At 42.9% G+C, this 17,580-nt stretch overlaps 1 protein-coding gene across 1 annotated transcript; it reads right to left on the bottom strand.

Annotated features, from left to right (window-relative positions):
* Positions 1-213: 213 nt before the first annotated feature.
* EIF4E (eukaryotic translation initiation factor 4E) lies at positions 214-4,631 on the bottom strand (the record flags this gene model as incomplete). Its single annotated transcript, XM_084252860.1, has 4 exons — positions 214-643; positions 2,651-2,790; positions 3,863-3,976; positions 4,602-4,631. 4 exons carry the CDS (start codon positions 4,629-4,631, stop codon positions 529-531), a joined length of 399 nt encoding a protein of 132 aa, XP_084108986.1. The 3' UTR covers positions 214-528.
* Between the last annotated feature and the right edge of the window lie 12,949 nt (positions 4,632-17,580).

The following is a 17,580-nucleotide window of genomic DNA, read 5'->3' as shown; positions in this document are numbered from 1 at the left end:
AGGGAAACAAATAAATTAAAATCTAGCAGCCATCAGCAAGAGTACAGCACAGACGATGCTGTAAAAAGAAACAAAGAAAATTGCTAGAAAACTATGCATTATACGCTTTCAAACCAGTAAAATATGCTCCTGCATACAATGGAACATAAACAGAATTATCTTCCTGTAAGGTGTAGAAATGCAAGTTCTTTTTCAATATTGTGGATAGGTAAACGGTGTTTGCAATGGTAATTCTACTATGCTATATGACAGAGTGGGCCTGGAACACATTTATGGATTCTGGGGACCATATGTACTGTAATTCTTTGATTGGGATAGTGGACATTCTAGCCAAAATTAAAAAAAAAAAAAATATGAACACAGAAGTACAAGACAAAGGCGAATGAGACTTCTCTTATATCTTAGCAACATTTAGATGGAAATCAAATTTAAGTGCAGTCCACTCTGCTTTTGAAGAGGCTTTGGTTCAGCTCCCAAATCTCGATTGCTTGACGCAGTCTCCTATGAGAATACTCAGAAGGTCTCTTCTTAAACAACAAACCTATTTTTAGTGGTCGAGCCGCTCTTAGTAGCTGTGTCTGCATGGGACTGATAACCAATCACTATCTTTGGAGGAAGTCCTAACCTTTCCTTGTATACCCTCCTAAAAGGGAAAAAAAAAAAAAAGAAAAGCTATCAGTTTTTATTAAAAACACAAAAATTCATTATTATTCTTTGTATTAAAAAAATAGCAGACATGAGAATGAAACCAGAACCAGACATCTTTACCCTTTCAGCAAACATGTATTTTTATCATCAGTCTGTTTGTATATCAAGTACTGCGACAATTACCGATAAATCAATGGTAACCAAAGCAGGACAGTCCCTAAGCTTGAATTTCTAACATTTCATCATTTACAATCAAATCATCACAAGCAGTGGAGCTGTGGTGGAGCTGTAGTACAGGCAGATAATTTACACAAAGCCAACGACCCGATCACACACACATGATCGTATTTTAATTCTTTGGCTAAATTGCTACAATTCTATCTTATTATAAGCCCTTATAAATACTTTACATTACTGCAGTTGCATCTGTCATACTATCTATCATAAGACTATACACCCACAAATTAAATATTTTGAAGGCAATTTACATTTTCCGACTAAGTTCCTTACATACCACCTCCACTACATAACTCTCAATAGATGAGTCTGTTTTAAGAACAAAATGTGATGTGCACAAAGAAGAGAAATACAAGGGCTGAGACTAACAGGAAGGGCTAATCGCATCTAGGAGAGGGCCGCTAAGTGTGTGAAACATGGCTGGAGGCTGAGGAGCAGACACAGGCTGTGTGATGTGGCTCACGGGAGCCAGTGGAGCGAGAAAGCTACACGGTAAGACTGCTCAGGTCAGAGACAGCACCACAGGTCAGCCCAGGACTCCAGATCTTTATTCTGAGAAAACAGCAAAATTTCAGAACTAAACCACAAAGTGAAATAAAGGGCTACACATATTCATGGAGATAAATTCCCCAGTATGATGATAACAGGATGATTTTATTTATCTTCTACCCTCCAGACATTTCATTATCTTCTCCTGAATAAGGTATCTAAAAGTAATTTTGTAACTAAAATTACACCTCATATCAAACTTAACCTGTAATACAATGTATTTCCTCAACCATACTTTATCATTAAAGCTGCCAGAGAGCTCCAGTTCTGAGCTATGCAACTTGGAAGTGTTTGAAAAAATCTTTCCTTTGGTAACTGACATTAGATGTTCTATAAAGATTTCACAACTTTTAATGTTGACACAAGTACAACATTTTTAGGGAAGAAAGTTCCTATTTCACTCATTTTCAAATAAATATGAAACCCCCAGAATTAACAAGTTTCAGCACTGACAAAAAGATCAGGAATGATGACAAATCAGCAAACAATTCCTCTCTCTTATAGACACTCCCTATGTAGAATGAAACCTAGAAACTTTCCATCCCTTTTAATTCAAAAAAGGAATTTTTGTTCAGAGAATTCAGCTATGAAAATTCACAAAGGGACAACCAACCATACTGTTATCTTTGCCCCATACTTACTTTTAAACAAATTTTAAAGTAGATTTTACCAATTTACATGTAGTAGAAAGAAAATCTTTACTGATAATGACTAAAGGTTAGTTGGCGTAAATGACAGGCAATTTTTGCAAAGAAAAGTATTTACCAAGCAGTTAAAAAAAGCTACACATGGGCTTTAAATAAAGACAAAACCAAGACAGCTTCGCTTTACTGTCAGTAAGAATTCTGTGCAGTGCATACACACGTATGCAGAAGACCATCAGCCAATTTTCACTGAATTATTTGGAGCATTATACAATAGCACTACAGTTTGTAAGTAGAAAAATGACCCTCTCGTTTGATAAATGAATAAAATGCTATATGCTAAAATATAAAGTTCGTGAGTCATTACATAATGCATTGCTAGGAAAAAGTGTTTTCACAAAAATGAAAACAGTAACAAGACACTGAACACCAAACAGCAGCAGTCCAACATTATGAAAGAGTTCATTATAACTGAAAATAACGACCGACAAATCCAACTCTATATAAAGCTCCAAGTGAAAAGTGCTGCTGCTACTTACCCAATATCTCATCAAGTAAACAGCAAGACTCACCCTATGTGTGTGACAGCTTCCCGGTTCTCACATTCAGTAGTCCATATCGCTATCTTATCCCCTTTAGTTCTAACATTAACAACTGCTCCACACACATCATCACTGTAGTCATCAAAAGATTCTCCAATAAGGCACAGCAGCTGGAAAACAATACCAGAACAATCCCCGTTATATTCAGGGAGCTGTAAACAACTTACTAAACTGCAAACATCTGTCATATATTGGCAATATGTAAAACTAAGTCTTGAAGTCAACATTTGATTTTATAAATGTCTAAGTTTTACTTATGTATAGTTCTTTGTCACGACTTTGTAAAAATTCACTTGTTTCTTTAACATGAAGAATATAAAAATTTTTAATTTTTCAGCAAACAGGGAGACTGAAGTCATGACACATACATAAGGTGAGTGATTTTATTAGACACTCATTTGCTCTACTACCAATTGTGAGCAGAAGACTGTTGATGGAATAACTAAAGTAGCTGTGGCAGACCGTCGCTCTTTTCATGAACACTCCCTAATGATAACCACATGAGTACACGTAACACAAAACTCACCTATTTTAACCACTTTGGCATATAGTTCAGTGGCACTGCCCACCAAAATCACCATGTATTCCCAAAAGTTTTGTCACCGTGCAAAACTGAAATGACTTTATTTATTTGAAATTACTTTTTAATTGTGTAATTCTAATATGGTATGTACTAATTATCTCTCCCACAAGCAAAATGAAGCTTGAGATTCAGAACCTCTCATTACAGGATAATGGTGATTTTCTCATATTTAGAATTTATATCTTATGAAGCCTTAAAGTTCCCACTCTATCACAACATACAAACTGGATTATATCAAGCTACAGATGCACTGCTTCATTGATGTAAAACGAGTTATTCAAAGTAAATCTCTGGGGGGGAGGTCTTAAAATTTTTCAACATACAAAATGTGGTTCTCTAATTTTGAAGTTAATGAAATGATGGGACGAGCTGATCATCAACTGCCAGTCACCTTATGTGATTGGTGATGTGGCAGGGGTCCCACAGAATTGGTGTGTGAAAATATACAGGATTCACCTGACAAGATGAAATTAATGCCTGGCTGAATTTCTAGAGTGGGCAATTGCATCTTCTCCCTCTTCAAATAATCAATGAAAAGAAACTGTAATGTAAATGAAGTATCAGTATTCCAAAACTGCTTTGTAATCTGAAAACCTTACTGTCTCTAGCCAAAAGCGATCGAGGTCACTTCGTCTCTGCTGCTTGTTCAATGTGATCAGCCATCGTCCTCCACGCTTGTTCTTCTCATCTTCCCACATGGGCTCAATACCATCCTACAAGGTCACAAAACATTAGACATTATTACGTTAACTTAAACAACAAACCTGCCGAAGTTTTACATTATTCTCCATAAAACTGTTACTGCTGTAGTGGGGGAAAGGCATACAGGACAAAGCCAAAGCGAAGAACTGCAGAATCAGAGAATTTACGAATCCTGACTTAGGCACAGATTAGCGATCAAACCTTGGATTTCATTTAATTCAGAGGTTCTTAAACTTTCTGAGTAACAGACACTTTTGAGATGCTACATACATTTCTATACCTAGAAAATATATGCAAAAATCATGAAATTTGATAAAGTTCATGAATGCTCCTACACACTACCTCCTGACAATCGTTTATAATTATCTCAAGGATCCCTCTGCTCCAGGTTAAGAATTCCTGACAAACTCTGGAGTCTATAGAGAAAGGGATTCCAATATATAAAGAAGGGGTTGAATTGGATAATCAATCACAGTACGTTTTCATAAAACAAAACTCTCATTAACTGCTATGGTTTACACTAAGCCGGCAGGGCTAATTTATTCTCCACGAGTCTCCCAAGTTTGTGGCAAGATTTCTTAACAAATACCCAAGTGGTTCAGTCCCATAATTTATGAAATCAGCAATTAAGCATACCTTAAAAAGTGAGTAGTCACAGCCAGGCATTAAATTACTAGACAACTGGATATGGTTGTACAGACTAGGTTTAAAAAAAAAAAAAAAAGGTGATTATAAACACAGAACGTGTAATGCAGAGCTCAGGTGCTTACATATATTCAGAGACTATGTACAAAAATAAATGCAGATAAAAAGTTCATGTTTATGTGTTTTTCTATGGAGTCAACTTCTGAAATGGACCAAAGAGATCTCAAGAGTGGTCAGCTCAAAAATCAACATGTCATGATTTTCAAGAAAACACTTTCAATTATTTTATCTAATAAAAACATATATTTTGATGTCTCAGCTAACTAAATGCATACGTGTGTGTATATATAAGCAACAAAATAGAGGTATGAGCATAAGTAGATGCAAGAATTTGAGGCTAATGAGCAGTTTTAAACATAGAAAAAAAATCAAGAGAAAACAAGACAAACTTTCTGACCATTAAGACACATTCCTTGACCAAACTCAAGGTTATTAGCCTTGAAGGTATCCAAGATTAGAACAGATCAGTATTTCTCGAACAACACAGATTGTTGTTACTGGTCAGTCATACTATTTTGGAGAGTTGGGGAAAAAATAATGCAGCAGTTCCAAGCCCTACTCTGAGATTTTAATCCCTTAAATATGGGGTAGAATCGTGGACTCTATAATTCTAAACTATTTCCAAATTATCAATGTAAGAGAATAACATCTGGGATGACTTAGGCTCTTGACCGAAGATTATTTATCTCCTGAAGTCTCTTAAAGAAAATGGGTATAAAGCTGGCAGGAGGGTGAGAAGGCCTCGTCTGCCTCCACCATTAGGAGGAGAGGTCATTACCTTAGCTACATGCCCACAGACCACACATGCTGGTATCCTGAGTCAAGTTCTTTTGATGCTACTTTAACCCAATCTGGGAATATTTCAAGCAGAGTTTCCAGAAAGAGTCTGGCATCGTTTGGCTGTCACACTGGACAACACGCGACACTGCAGTGAGACAGCGCAAACCCAGCAAGGCTGTGGCACCATCCCTGACAGCCCCACTAGGCAACAAAAAAGACTCAGCTACCAGGAGGAGTGACCACAGAATCCGCACCAGTGCCACTCCAAATTCATAGTCAGTGTGAAAATGACCTTCTTCGGTGGCATTCAAGGTAGAAAACACCACCGTTTCTCGCTATCCTTTCCTTTCTTCTTCATGGTACCCTGAGGTCACTGAACAGTTAAGCTTACAGTGAAAATCTGTTACAGCACATTTCAGTGAAATCCTAACACTACAGAGAGATTGGATAAAACTGAAAGGACTCAGTGACCATTAAATTTGACAGAAAATAAGTGAGAAATTAAGCAGTGACTTAGGTACTTGTAGAAAGCTGAATTTCTTCCCTGTGCATTCTGATGTCAAACTCCCCCAAGCAACGGCAATGCTCACACATAACTCAAGTGGGAGCCACGCCTGACCAGAAGCCCAGTCAGAAACACAGTGACGGAAACTGGTAAAAGGCAGACTAGACAAATGCAAATCTGATTCAGTGGGCGAAATGGTTCCATTTGCTTGCTCATCCTCCTCCACAGGAGACCAGAAACTTTTTATATTTTGGAAGACTCTTCAGTAAAAACAACTGGAGACGAAAACCACAGAATTTTGACAAAAAGGAAAACAGAAACCTAAGTGTAGTCAGACACCCAAACTACTGGTGTCTTATAAGTAGTTCCACTACTTTAAAAAAAAAAAGTTAATGCTTTTAATAAAGCTGCTGACTCACAATTTACAGTTTAATCTATGTTTTGCTTTTTCACATGATTCAAAGCACACTAAATGCCTCCTATGGGAAAGCACTGTAAATACACAAAGGAATACTGCTGCTACCCTACAGAAAGCGTCCATATGTAAACTTGACTGAACCCACTCAGAGGCTAAGAGTATAACCTAAGGACAGCGCTACCGATTCGCTACATGTATATATATGATCCAGAAATATACTAGACGTACAAATTAAAATATTTAGATAATTGCTAGGCAATTTGCAGCTCGTTAAAAATGTTTTTAACAAGTTTTGTTTTTCATATTCTTAAATAGTTCTTCCCTGTCATTTTAGACTAACTTTGGTTTTCGAGACGATTCCCAAACTTCTTGAAAAAAGATTTGACAATTTAAAATTTTGTCATGAAGTCATACAAAAGGCCTATGATCCCCAAATCCAAACATTTTGCTAAATCTCAAAAATATTTCCACTATTCCGGAGTTAACCACAAAGTATAATGTAACCAATGAACTGCTGTAACAGACACTGTCACTCTTTGGCAGACCCCGAATCTTACACAGCCGCGGAGACCTCAGACCCCGGCAACAGAGCCCCAAAGGCTGTGCTCTGAGGGATTTGCACAAATGGGGGCCTGACAGAGGCCTGGAGCAGCCCCATACCAGGCAGCAGAGTAAAGGGGACCAGCTGCACAAGTTGTCAGAAAGTCCAAGGGCAACAAAGGCTCCTCAAGCAGGAAACATTCCGGCTAAAGGATAGCAAGAGTAAAGCTTTCTGAATCTGAAGAGAAATAACCACCAATTCAAAGAGCTGTGTGGTCACAGGTCTGCTGCAGAGGAAATGTCCACCTCTCCCCCCACTGCATGAGCGACTGACAGTGAGAAACGACACATAAAACAAACACCCTGAAGTGGTTACTTACGCCCAGAAGTCTTCAACAGTATCAAACTTAGAGATCAGCCGAAGGTTTGCTTGCCAAGTTTTGCTTTTATCATTCTTAAAAAACCACAGTGCCCATCTAAAAATAAAAAGTCATTGTCAAAACACTTACATCCATGATGACAGCTGCATCCCTCACAGTAGTCACAGGGGGAAAGCAACCTAAGTGCCCACTCCAGAGGTTTGAGCAGACAGCTGTGGCCCAAACGCATAATGGAAGCCTGAAAGGGAAGGAAACGCTGGCACTGCCACAATGGGGACACACCTTGAAAAGCAAGTTACGTGAACAGCCCAGTTAAAAAAGAGAAAAACGGTGGGATTCCACTTACAAGAGGTACTACCTAGGGTAGTTCAACCCCTAGAGAGGACAGGAGCGTGGGGGTGGCCAGAGCTGGGGAGAAGGGGCCGGGGAAAACCAGTGTTGAACTCGTTTCGCTCTGTGAGGAGGGTCTGGAGCGCCGCACACAAGCTTGGTGCCGACACCACCGAAATGAGACTTCGCAACTGATCCCGATGATGAGCTTGAGCGCTCTTTGTAGATTACAGTGAAAAGGAAAACGCAAACGGCAGTTGTCTTTACAGTGGCACGTGAGTACTTATCTCTAGTTCTTTCATGTAAGAAGTATGCCTTTTGTGCCTACTACATAAAAGGCTTGTGTGAACAGAGACCACAGGGCACACCCTCAGACACAGCTGGCTGGACGCTGCGTAGATGGTCCAGTGGTCACTGAGCAGCAGCAGCAGCACTTAACCAGAAAAAAATGTGGGGAACAGGAACACTGAATTTTTAGAGGAACAAAAATAAATTAGTCAAGAAGGGAAAGAGGGGATGAGGGCTGGTGGAGAGGACTACTGAATAGGATTCAGTTTGCTCAGACACACAATGAAAAAATAGCAAATAAAGGACTGCACCGCATACATGCACTGAAATAACACATGCTGCATGTCTGCACATGTTTCTGTTAAAAGGGGCTTTATTCTAAGACCTTGAAGATGCTAACATCAAAATTACAATTTATTAAATATTAGCCCAAGTCTTTAGAATTCTCTGAAACACTAAACCATAGTTTACATAAAGGGAAATCTGAGTTTCTATTGATAAAAAAAGGCTGAAAATAGTTTCCAAATGGCCATACATGAATAATGCTTACTAATGTCTTTCTTTTTTAATTTGGTAATGTCATTTAGACATAAACGTGAGATGCATTTCAACACCTCAATAATTTGCACTTCCAACCACCATCAAGGGAAAAAAAGCAAAAGTAGAAGGAAAACTATTACGTAGACACAGACAGCACGTGCACACATACACAGTCAAGGCCCATAACCTGGACTGTTAGAAATCAATTCAGCCATTAAACTGAAGGAAGCAAAAATTGTTTACACAGAATGTCCAGAATTTGGAAACCTAGAAACACATAACGTGCCGACAAACAAGGGGTCCCCTAACTCAGAGGCTCCCAAAGTGTGCTCCGCAGGCCAGGGAAGCTGTCAGGAGCTCTCTCTCCTGGAAAGGCTGAGGTGTCCTCCGTGCTGACAGGCAGGAAAGACACACGTCGCCGGGGACACTGGCTGGAGCCTCCGCAGGCCCCGAGGGCCACACTGGCTGGACGAGCAGTGGCCGGGCCTTTACCATACCAGCTTCATGAAGCCCCATCTGTGTGCACGTGGTGTGCACACACCCCACAACAAACACGTCTCCTATAGGCCCAGTACAATGCTGAGGGAACTATGAGGTGGACTGTTTACTTTTTACATGAAACATCTCTTTTACCTGAAAATGTGGGTGATAACCCATGATTATTTTTTGAAAAATGAACAGAATGAACTTTTATAATTTTTCAGGATTCATAAAAAATTTGTAAAAGCCTGCAAATGCCACCGTGAGCTGACAACTTGATCCCAGAGACCCTTCTGATGAGCTGAGCAGTGACACTGCTTCGACAGTGGATAACAAGAAGTGTCCTATCTGGGAGACCTGCATAACTCATTCAAACAGTATTTGAAGGCCGCGCGTCTGCCACCTGTGACTATGCAGATGCCTCTCTTTTCTCTTTTTCTTTTCCTAATAAAACTGTCCTTTAGAAATAAAAAATTTGGCAACTGCCCTCCTGCCTGTCTCCATGCAGGTGTCGCTTCTCACACATCCGGCCCTTCCACAGGCGGCTCTTTCTGCCACTATGTCTGTGCAGGCCTCCTTTGCTTTCCTTGCTTTTTAAAAAATAATACACCTGCCCTTCTAGAAATAAAATTATCATAAATTTTTTATAAGATTTATTTATTTATACAAGCACTGGATACAGTCAGAAGCGTGGGAGGGTAAGAGAATTCACCAGAGCCAGAGCAGGGAGCAGAACAGGCAGACTGATGAAATACACTGCTGAGGGGAGCAGCGGGCGCAGCAGAAGAGGTCTGCGCACCATCTGGGACCCTTGCCGGGGGCCGGGGATTGAACCGGTGCTGCAGAGGCTGCAGGCAGCTCCACAGCCCAGTGCTCAATTGCTGTGCCACCAGGGAGGCCCTAATTTTTTTTTTTTTAAAGAAAAGTAACAGTTTATTCGAAATGACCAGTGGGGCTGCAAAGTCATGGCTGGGTAAAAGATCCACTCCAAATGCAAGAGCACCCAAGAGATTTTAACACACCAGAGAAGGAGAAGTTCTTGGGTGGTTTCAGATTTCACGTGGCAACTAATCTAATCTATAAACAACCTATTCTCATCAGAGGGGAATATCCATAGTTATTCTAAAAGGCGATTAAAATTCTCCATCCCTTTCCAACCACACACCTATGTGAGGCTGTATTTTCTCTTATACTATCCCTGATACAACCCATCTCCACAAACTGTGAAGTAAATATGAAAACCCAGCTCACTCCCATTAAGTCCGGCACTCAGATTTACAAAAATGCTCCTCTTTCCACTATCTACGTTTATTGGATATTTTTCATAAAATAACTTCACATGTAATAGATTTTTAAATGATTATGTAATTTTACATATCAGGTTTAATTTCTTATAATCCATGACAACCAAAAATCTGCACAATCAGGGCCTCCCTGGTGTCACAGGGATTAAGTGTCAGTGCTAGGAAGCTATTGCCAGCCACAGCAGTATGAGTTTGATCCTGGCCAGGGAGCTGACCCACAGGGCACAGCAGGCCTCCCCATGTCTCCCCACTGCGCCCCTCAGCAGTGGATTTGAGTGGATCCACCTGTTCTGCACCCCACCCTGTCTTTGGGGAATCCTCTCACCCTCCCTCTCTGGCCTACACCCCAGTTCTTATAGGCATAAATAAAAATAAATCTTAAAAAAAAAAAATCTATACAATCAAAGCTCTGTGGAGTCTAAACGGGCCATAAGACCAGAAAGTTTGAGAACTGCCGATGTAAAATAAAATATAACACACCGTCGCGAGAGACTGCCTGCAGCTACTAAATAGGATACCCGTGCAGGTGAAGTTTCCTTCAGACTGGCATGAAACCCAGAAGTCATGGAGGACCACATGTAAATAAAATCTCTACAAACTATACAATCCCACAGACAAGGTTAAAGACAAACTCTTTGGACAGCTCTTTCAACCCCATCCTCCTCTGGGGGGGGGGGGGGGGGTTTGCATCCCTCACATACGAGGCTTGGAAATAAACTTGAATAAGCCAAAGGGAAAAAAGTGAATAGGCTGTTAACAGATAAAACAAAAATGATCAATGTGAAACTGCTTAGAGATTTCCATAAAAGAATGCACATTTAAAACATTAAGACATTGTTTTCATAAATCACACTGGGACTACGCCAAGCAGCAATAATTAAAAAGACTGATGTGACACTGCTTGACAGGGATGTAGAAACCAGAACTCAAAGCTGTGAAGGCATCTATGATAATAACGGAGGATAATTGAGCAGTGTAAATATAGTCACAAGAATTAGCATATACTTAAGGATGTACACTGTCTGCAAATGGGAAAATCTATATATGCATTAATGTAAGCCTGATAAAATACGGACTATATAGTCATTCAATACAAGGCAATAATTTGAAATGAGACAAAATCTGCAGAAACAAAAAGCCAACAGTATGGCCACCCGTTATTTAAAAGTGTACATCTATGCACAGGCAAAGACTGCAAGGCAAATTTAACACAGAACACGCTAGAGAGTAAAGATCTGAAGTAAAGTAAAAGATTCTTCATACACTTGTCTCCTGATGATTTACTCGTTCTTATAGTAACTACAGGTTTTCAGAGAACCTGAAAGGCTCAGACTCCACTTCAGGGTTTCCTCAGTGTGCCGACTGGCGAGTTAGCAGGCTGCGGGCGTCCTGCATCCTTCTCCCCAACGCCAGCGACCCCGAGAGGCGAGTCCGCCACACTAGAGGGCATTACGGAGACAGCTTTTAAAAAAGACCAGAGGGTTTTGGTTCTGTTAGGTTGGACTGTGTGAAACTGCCACTAACCAACTGTTCAACCATCTTCGGGACAGTGCTCTCCTGAGCAAGAATTCCGTCCTTCCGGGACCACGTGAACCTTGGCACTGGCTGCCTCCATCACTAGTTGCCACTTCCCTGTTTACAGAACCCATTTGGTCCTCACAAGGATATACTAACCCACGGTCTTCTACACCAAACACGCACGCGCTATTTCGGTAGGCCGACTGTGTCTGTCATGTGGTCATAAAGGGAAAAAAGACTTTTTAGACAAGTGAAACAAAATTATAGATAATCTCACAGGATCTCTGAATACAGTGAGTGGAACTGAAACATGGAGTTATCCTCAGAAGTTAATTCCAACTTATTCTCCCCAAACGTGTAGAATGTTTCCAAGGGGCCATGTTCTTCCCATCATCGGCTCAATGAATGATCATTACACAGCCATGTGACATCGCATGTGTGATTTCACTACATTAACCAGAAAAATCAAGTGAAAACAGACATCCTGCGAAAGGGCAGACTGGAGTTGGGGAAAAACGGGGGAGCGCCCTGCCAGTCAACTTGCACCGCACCATGACAACAGAACCACCCTCCAAGGCTCCTCTTCCTCTCCCAAACCACCCCACATGCAGACCCCACTGGGGCTCCACGTACAAACTTCTCCTCCACAGCCCGACTGCAAGGTGCCCGTTCTTCCTTACACACCTGCACTTTCTATTCACGCGTGGAACTACTCCCTCCATCTTCCGTCAACTGCTAGACTTTCTACTAGACCTTCTCCTATATTAGATGAATTTTTGATATCATTCAATCCAAAGGTGATTCTGAGACTTTACTGTTCAACCCAATGATAGTCAACCTTTTAGAGGCACAAATACTGCTGACCATCTTGTCTTTAAAACAAACCTTTTGGTTTCCATCACTTTCCTACTTTATTTGGTGTTAAGTGTCTATACCCTTTCAGACCTTCTCGCTAGAAGAAATCCCCTATATCCTGGTGTCCTAAGTCTCTGCTGTCAGGCAAGTTTATGCCTTAAGAGAATTCACTCTATCAGCTTCACCTAGCCCCGATTACCAATGACTGCTGCATGTCAAACCCATCTCTCGCCCAGTTCTCCCTTCTAAGCTCAAGATTCAAGCATAGAGGTGCGTGCTAGACATGGGTCATCTAAATGAAGATGGAATCCTCCCCCTAATATAACCCAGCACTGGTCGCACCTGCCCTTTCCCGAAGCCTGTAACAGTCACCATTTACCTACATGTCCGAAAGCTTACCTGTTCTGTAAAGGATGTTTTATATAGTGTTCTGGATTAGCAACCTCCTGATTAGATTCTGTTTTTTCTTCTTCTGTAGGTGGGGGATTAGGAGTAGGGGTGGTTTCCTATTGGAAAATAAGAAAATATTTAAAGTTTACACATCTATGGCAACAATACTATAAAACTGAACACTCAATGTTTTTAAAGAGAAAGAATTATTGCAGAAGTATATCATAAAATAAACGACAGACCAAGCATTAAAAAAAAAGCATCAGTGGGCCTCCCCCGGTGGCGCAGCGGTTGAGCGCTGGTCTGCGAAGCTGTCCGCAGCCTCTGTAGCGCCAGTTCGATCCCCGGCCACCGGCAAGGGTCCCACATGGTGCGAAGACCTCTCCTCCCGCCCGCCGCTCCCCTCAGCAGGTGTAGCAATGTAAGAATGGAGACAGAGAAAAGCCAAGCAAGAGTATGACAAATCTAACAACTGGCTGCCAAGAATCTGAGGTAGCTTTTTACACTCTAAAAAGACCACCATGTGGATCAGGCACGGACTGACCTCATGAGAGAACCCTAGGATCATAAAGCCCAAATACAGCGTGAGCATCTCGCTAGCTCCGAGTCTTCGCTGCTTGCATTCCCACACCCAGGGGTGCTTTTCCATAGTTATGAACACTCAGGATCTCTCATCAACCCTCACCCAAACACACAGCTCTCTCTTCTACAAATAAAAATGAGCATTCCCCAAGACACCCAACTTCTGTGCAACACTTCGACAAAAACTACTCCTAAGAACTTTGTTTTCCAAGTTAGGACATCATCCAACCCTTACTCTGAAAATAAGCAAAAATCAACAGTTCCCCAAGCAATAAAAAAGGCTTGCGGCAGTAACAAAGTGTGGTCTATGACGCCTGATGGTTATGGTCTACAATCAGGGTACGCACAGAAATGGAAAGTAAAGACTTAGATAACTTTATAGAAACCTGAGAGTATTCTTAGATCTGTTGAAACTAGTAATATAAAATTCAAACTTACGTATACTTTCATCTTTGTCTTATTTTTATCATTTTACAAAGCCATGAGGCTGGAAGTTATTTAAACTGAAACAGACCAGTTTTCTATCAGCACATGAGACACACCAGTCTGGAGCCCGTCTGAAGCCTGCTCCCGAGGCTGGGATCCGAGCTCTGCCATTCAGTGCTTAATCGGGACAGGGTCAATGCCCACCCCCCCCACCCCCGCCCCAGATGGACAGCACTGTGTGGGTGACCTGTCTCCAGAACATCCTTATACGACCCTTCCTCACTTCACTACTTCTTAGTTGAAGATTACTGTAGCCTTAATAGAGATGCCGTAAGGACAGCTGCAATGATCTGTACCAGTCATCCAACATCTCAGTAAGCCACAAGCACTACATACATTAAAGAAAGATATGAAATAATCTGGCTGGTGGTGCAGGGGTTAAATTCTCAGCGCTATCAAGCTGTCACCAGCCACTGTGGCCTGAGTTCAATCCCTGGCCAGGGAGGCAACCCACAAAGCACAACAGACCTCTCCTGTCTCGCCTGCTGCTCCCTTCAGCAGTGCCTCTCAGTGGATCTGCCTGTTCTGCTCTAAACTGTGGTGAGTCCTCTCACCTCCCCACACCCCTGGTCTGCACCCCAGTTCTTGCATGCATAGATAAATAAACCTTAACAAAAAAATAAAATTAAGTGACTTGGAAGAAACAAGCAGGCAGGGAAAAGAAAATGCTTTTAAAAATACCTACCTATATATGTCCTCAAGAAAAAAAGTTAAGATTTTGCATGCATGCAATAATTATAGGAAGCTATAAGTGAACGAGAAATAGAGAAAACATCTAGAAATTAAACATCCCAGAAAATAAAGCAAAGAAAAGAACATAGAAAATGAGAGGAAAATTTAAAATTTTTTTAAGAGTCAACACAGGAGATCAAATATCTGAATAACTGTTTCAAAAAGAAGAGCGAAGAAAATGAGAAGTGATGGACAGGAGAACTGTTATCCAGAAAGTCTAACGGGGGTATGTGTGAAGCTCACTGTGTACCCGCACAGCGGGTGGAAACACCCACGCGAGAGCCATGTCTCTGAAAGGGCCACGGGAGGCAAACCGGGCACAGTGAAGAGAACCAAACTCCAGAGCGACTCCTGACTGGAGAGGCCACAGGACTTCAAAAATCTAGTAATGGGCCTCCCCAGTGGCGCAGCGGTTGAGCGCTGGGTTGCTAGGCTGCCCGCGGCCTCTGCGGCGCCGGTTCGATCCCCAGCTGCTCCCCGGCCACCGGAGGAGGGTCCCACATGGCGCGCAGACCTCTCCTGCCGCCCGCTGCTCCCCTCAGCAGTGTGCTTCGGTCCTTCTGCCTGCTCTGCTCCCTGCTCTGGCTCTGGGGAATTCTCTCACCCTCCCGTGCTTCTGACTGTACCCAGTGCTTGTGTAAACAAAACAAACAAACAAACAAATAAAACATGCCTCAAAAAAAAAAAATCCAGTAATACTGTTTAGATATACAAGGCCTCAAAAATTTCCAGCTCGTATGTAACTTTTCATAAAAAACACACTGGAAATATGACCCACAGAAACAAAACCAGGAAGAGGAAGACGAGGGACAGAGCGAGGAACGAACGAGCGGGATGGGACAGCGTGCGCCATACACAGGCCAGGCGTGTCCCCTGGACAGCTCCTCAGCTACTGCGCCATCCTTTTTTAAAAGAAAGCACTGAGGGGCCTCCCTCGTGGCACAGGGGTTAAAGTCTCAGCGCTGTCAAGCTGAGGCCAGCCTCTGCGGTCTGAGTGTGATTCCCAGGCCAGGGAGCTGACCACATGGTACAGACCTCTCCTGTATCCCCCCAGCTCAGCAGTGTGTTCCAGTGGATCCTCCTGCTCTGCTCCCCACTGTCCCTGGGCAGTCCCCTCACCATCATCATCACCACCAGCACCACGGCCCCGCACCTCTGGCCTACACCCCAGCTCTTTTATGCATAAAAAAACAAATCTTCAGGGCCTCCCCGGTGGCGCAGCGGTTGAGCGCTGGGTTGCGAAGCTGCCCGCGGCCTCTGCAGTGCCGGTTCGATCCCCGGCTGCTCCCCGGCCACCGGAGGAGGGTCCCACATGGCGCGCAGACCTCTCCTGCCGCCCGCTGCTCCCCTCAGCAGTGTCCTTCGGTCCTTCTGCCTGCTCTGCTCCCCGCTCTGGCTCTGGTGGATCCTCTCACCCTCCCGCGCTTCTGACTGTACCCAGTGCTTGCATAAATAAATGAATAAATCTTAAAAAATAAAAAAACAAATCTTTAAAAAAGAGAAAGCACTGACTGCCAAGGTGCATCTGGCCCAGACCTACCTACAGGCAACTTGGTAACTCAGTGCAACCATGTACTAAGTGTAGCTGCTTTCCTCACCCTTGGGCCCTACGCCCTGAAGAACTAAGAATTTCAAACCACAGGACTCGGCTCTGACCACTCTGTGCAAGGACAGAGCAGGACTTTCCACGGCCCCTACCAGGCTCTGCAGAGACCGACGAGCACGGGCCGGGACGCCTGAGACCTCGAGACCGCGCCCGCGCAGGGCTCCCTGGACGGCCACCGGCCAGCACTGGAACCCAGGCTCCGTCCAGCTTTTCTTCTCTTAGCAAGTGTCACGTGACAATAGCAAGGCCGTCCTTTCCCTACCTACCATCTCCGTTTTGACGACGTTAGAGCTAAAATCCACGTCGGAGAAACACACTTTGCAGATGACACTACAAGCAGTCAGATGGAAACAACCTGGGAGGGAACGAGGGCCCCAAGTGCGGACGGCGGGTGGACGCGGGGTCTGTGATGGGAAGCGCGGAGAAGGGGCGCCGATGCTGCTCCGGGGACAGGTACCAAGGACTTCAGTCACCACCGTAAGGTTCACGCACCTAAGTCTACATTTTTTTCTGTGTACCTGATACGTGTGGTTTTTAAACATTTCACAAATGCGAAGAACTCTAAAAGAAAAACTGTCGTCTAAACACCCAGCCATAGACACAGAAGTGTTGTATTTGGTCAGTAGGTCTTAAATTTCCATTGGTTGCCAACATCATCTACCTTACAGATACACACTTCAGGGATGGGAAACAGACTAAACTCCAAGTGGTTGGAAACAGCCTAAATGTAAATCAAACAGGGGCCTCCCCAGTGGCACAGCGGGTTGAGCGCAGCGCTGTGAAGCTGTCCGCAGCCTCTGCAATGCCAGTTCCATTCCCGGCCAGCCAGGGAGAGTCCCATACGGCGGGCAGACCTCTCCTGTCTCACCCGCTGCTCCCTCAGCAGTGGGTTTCATCAGTCTGCCTGTTCTGTTCCCTGCTCTGCCTCTGGTGAATCCTCTCACCCTCCTGCACCTCCGGCCTGTACCCCAGCTCTTGTATAAATAAATATATTTTAAAAAAAGAAAAAAAAAAACAAACAAGAAATAATCATGCTAAAAACCAAACCATGCAATATACACTATCAGAAAACAGTGAAATCTTTGTGTTTATGCAATGCTCTGAAAAACATACTAAATGAAAAAACATGCCAGAATGGTGATATTACTGGCTACCATTTACCTTGTGAAAAGCAAA

Source organism: Talpa europaea (assembly GCF_964194135.1).
Source record: "Talpa europaea genome assembly, chromosome: 13".
NCBI classification, from domain to species: Eukaryota; Metazoa; Chordata; class Mammalia; order Eulipotyphla; family Talpidae; genus Talpa; species Talpa europaea.
The sequence above is the reverse complement of the archived record's forward strand: the minus strand, read 5'-3'. Positions and strand labels throughout refer to the sequence as shown.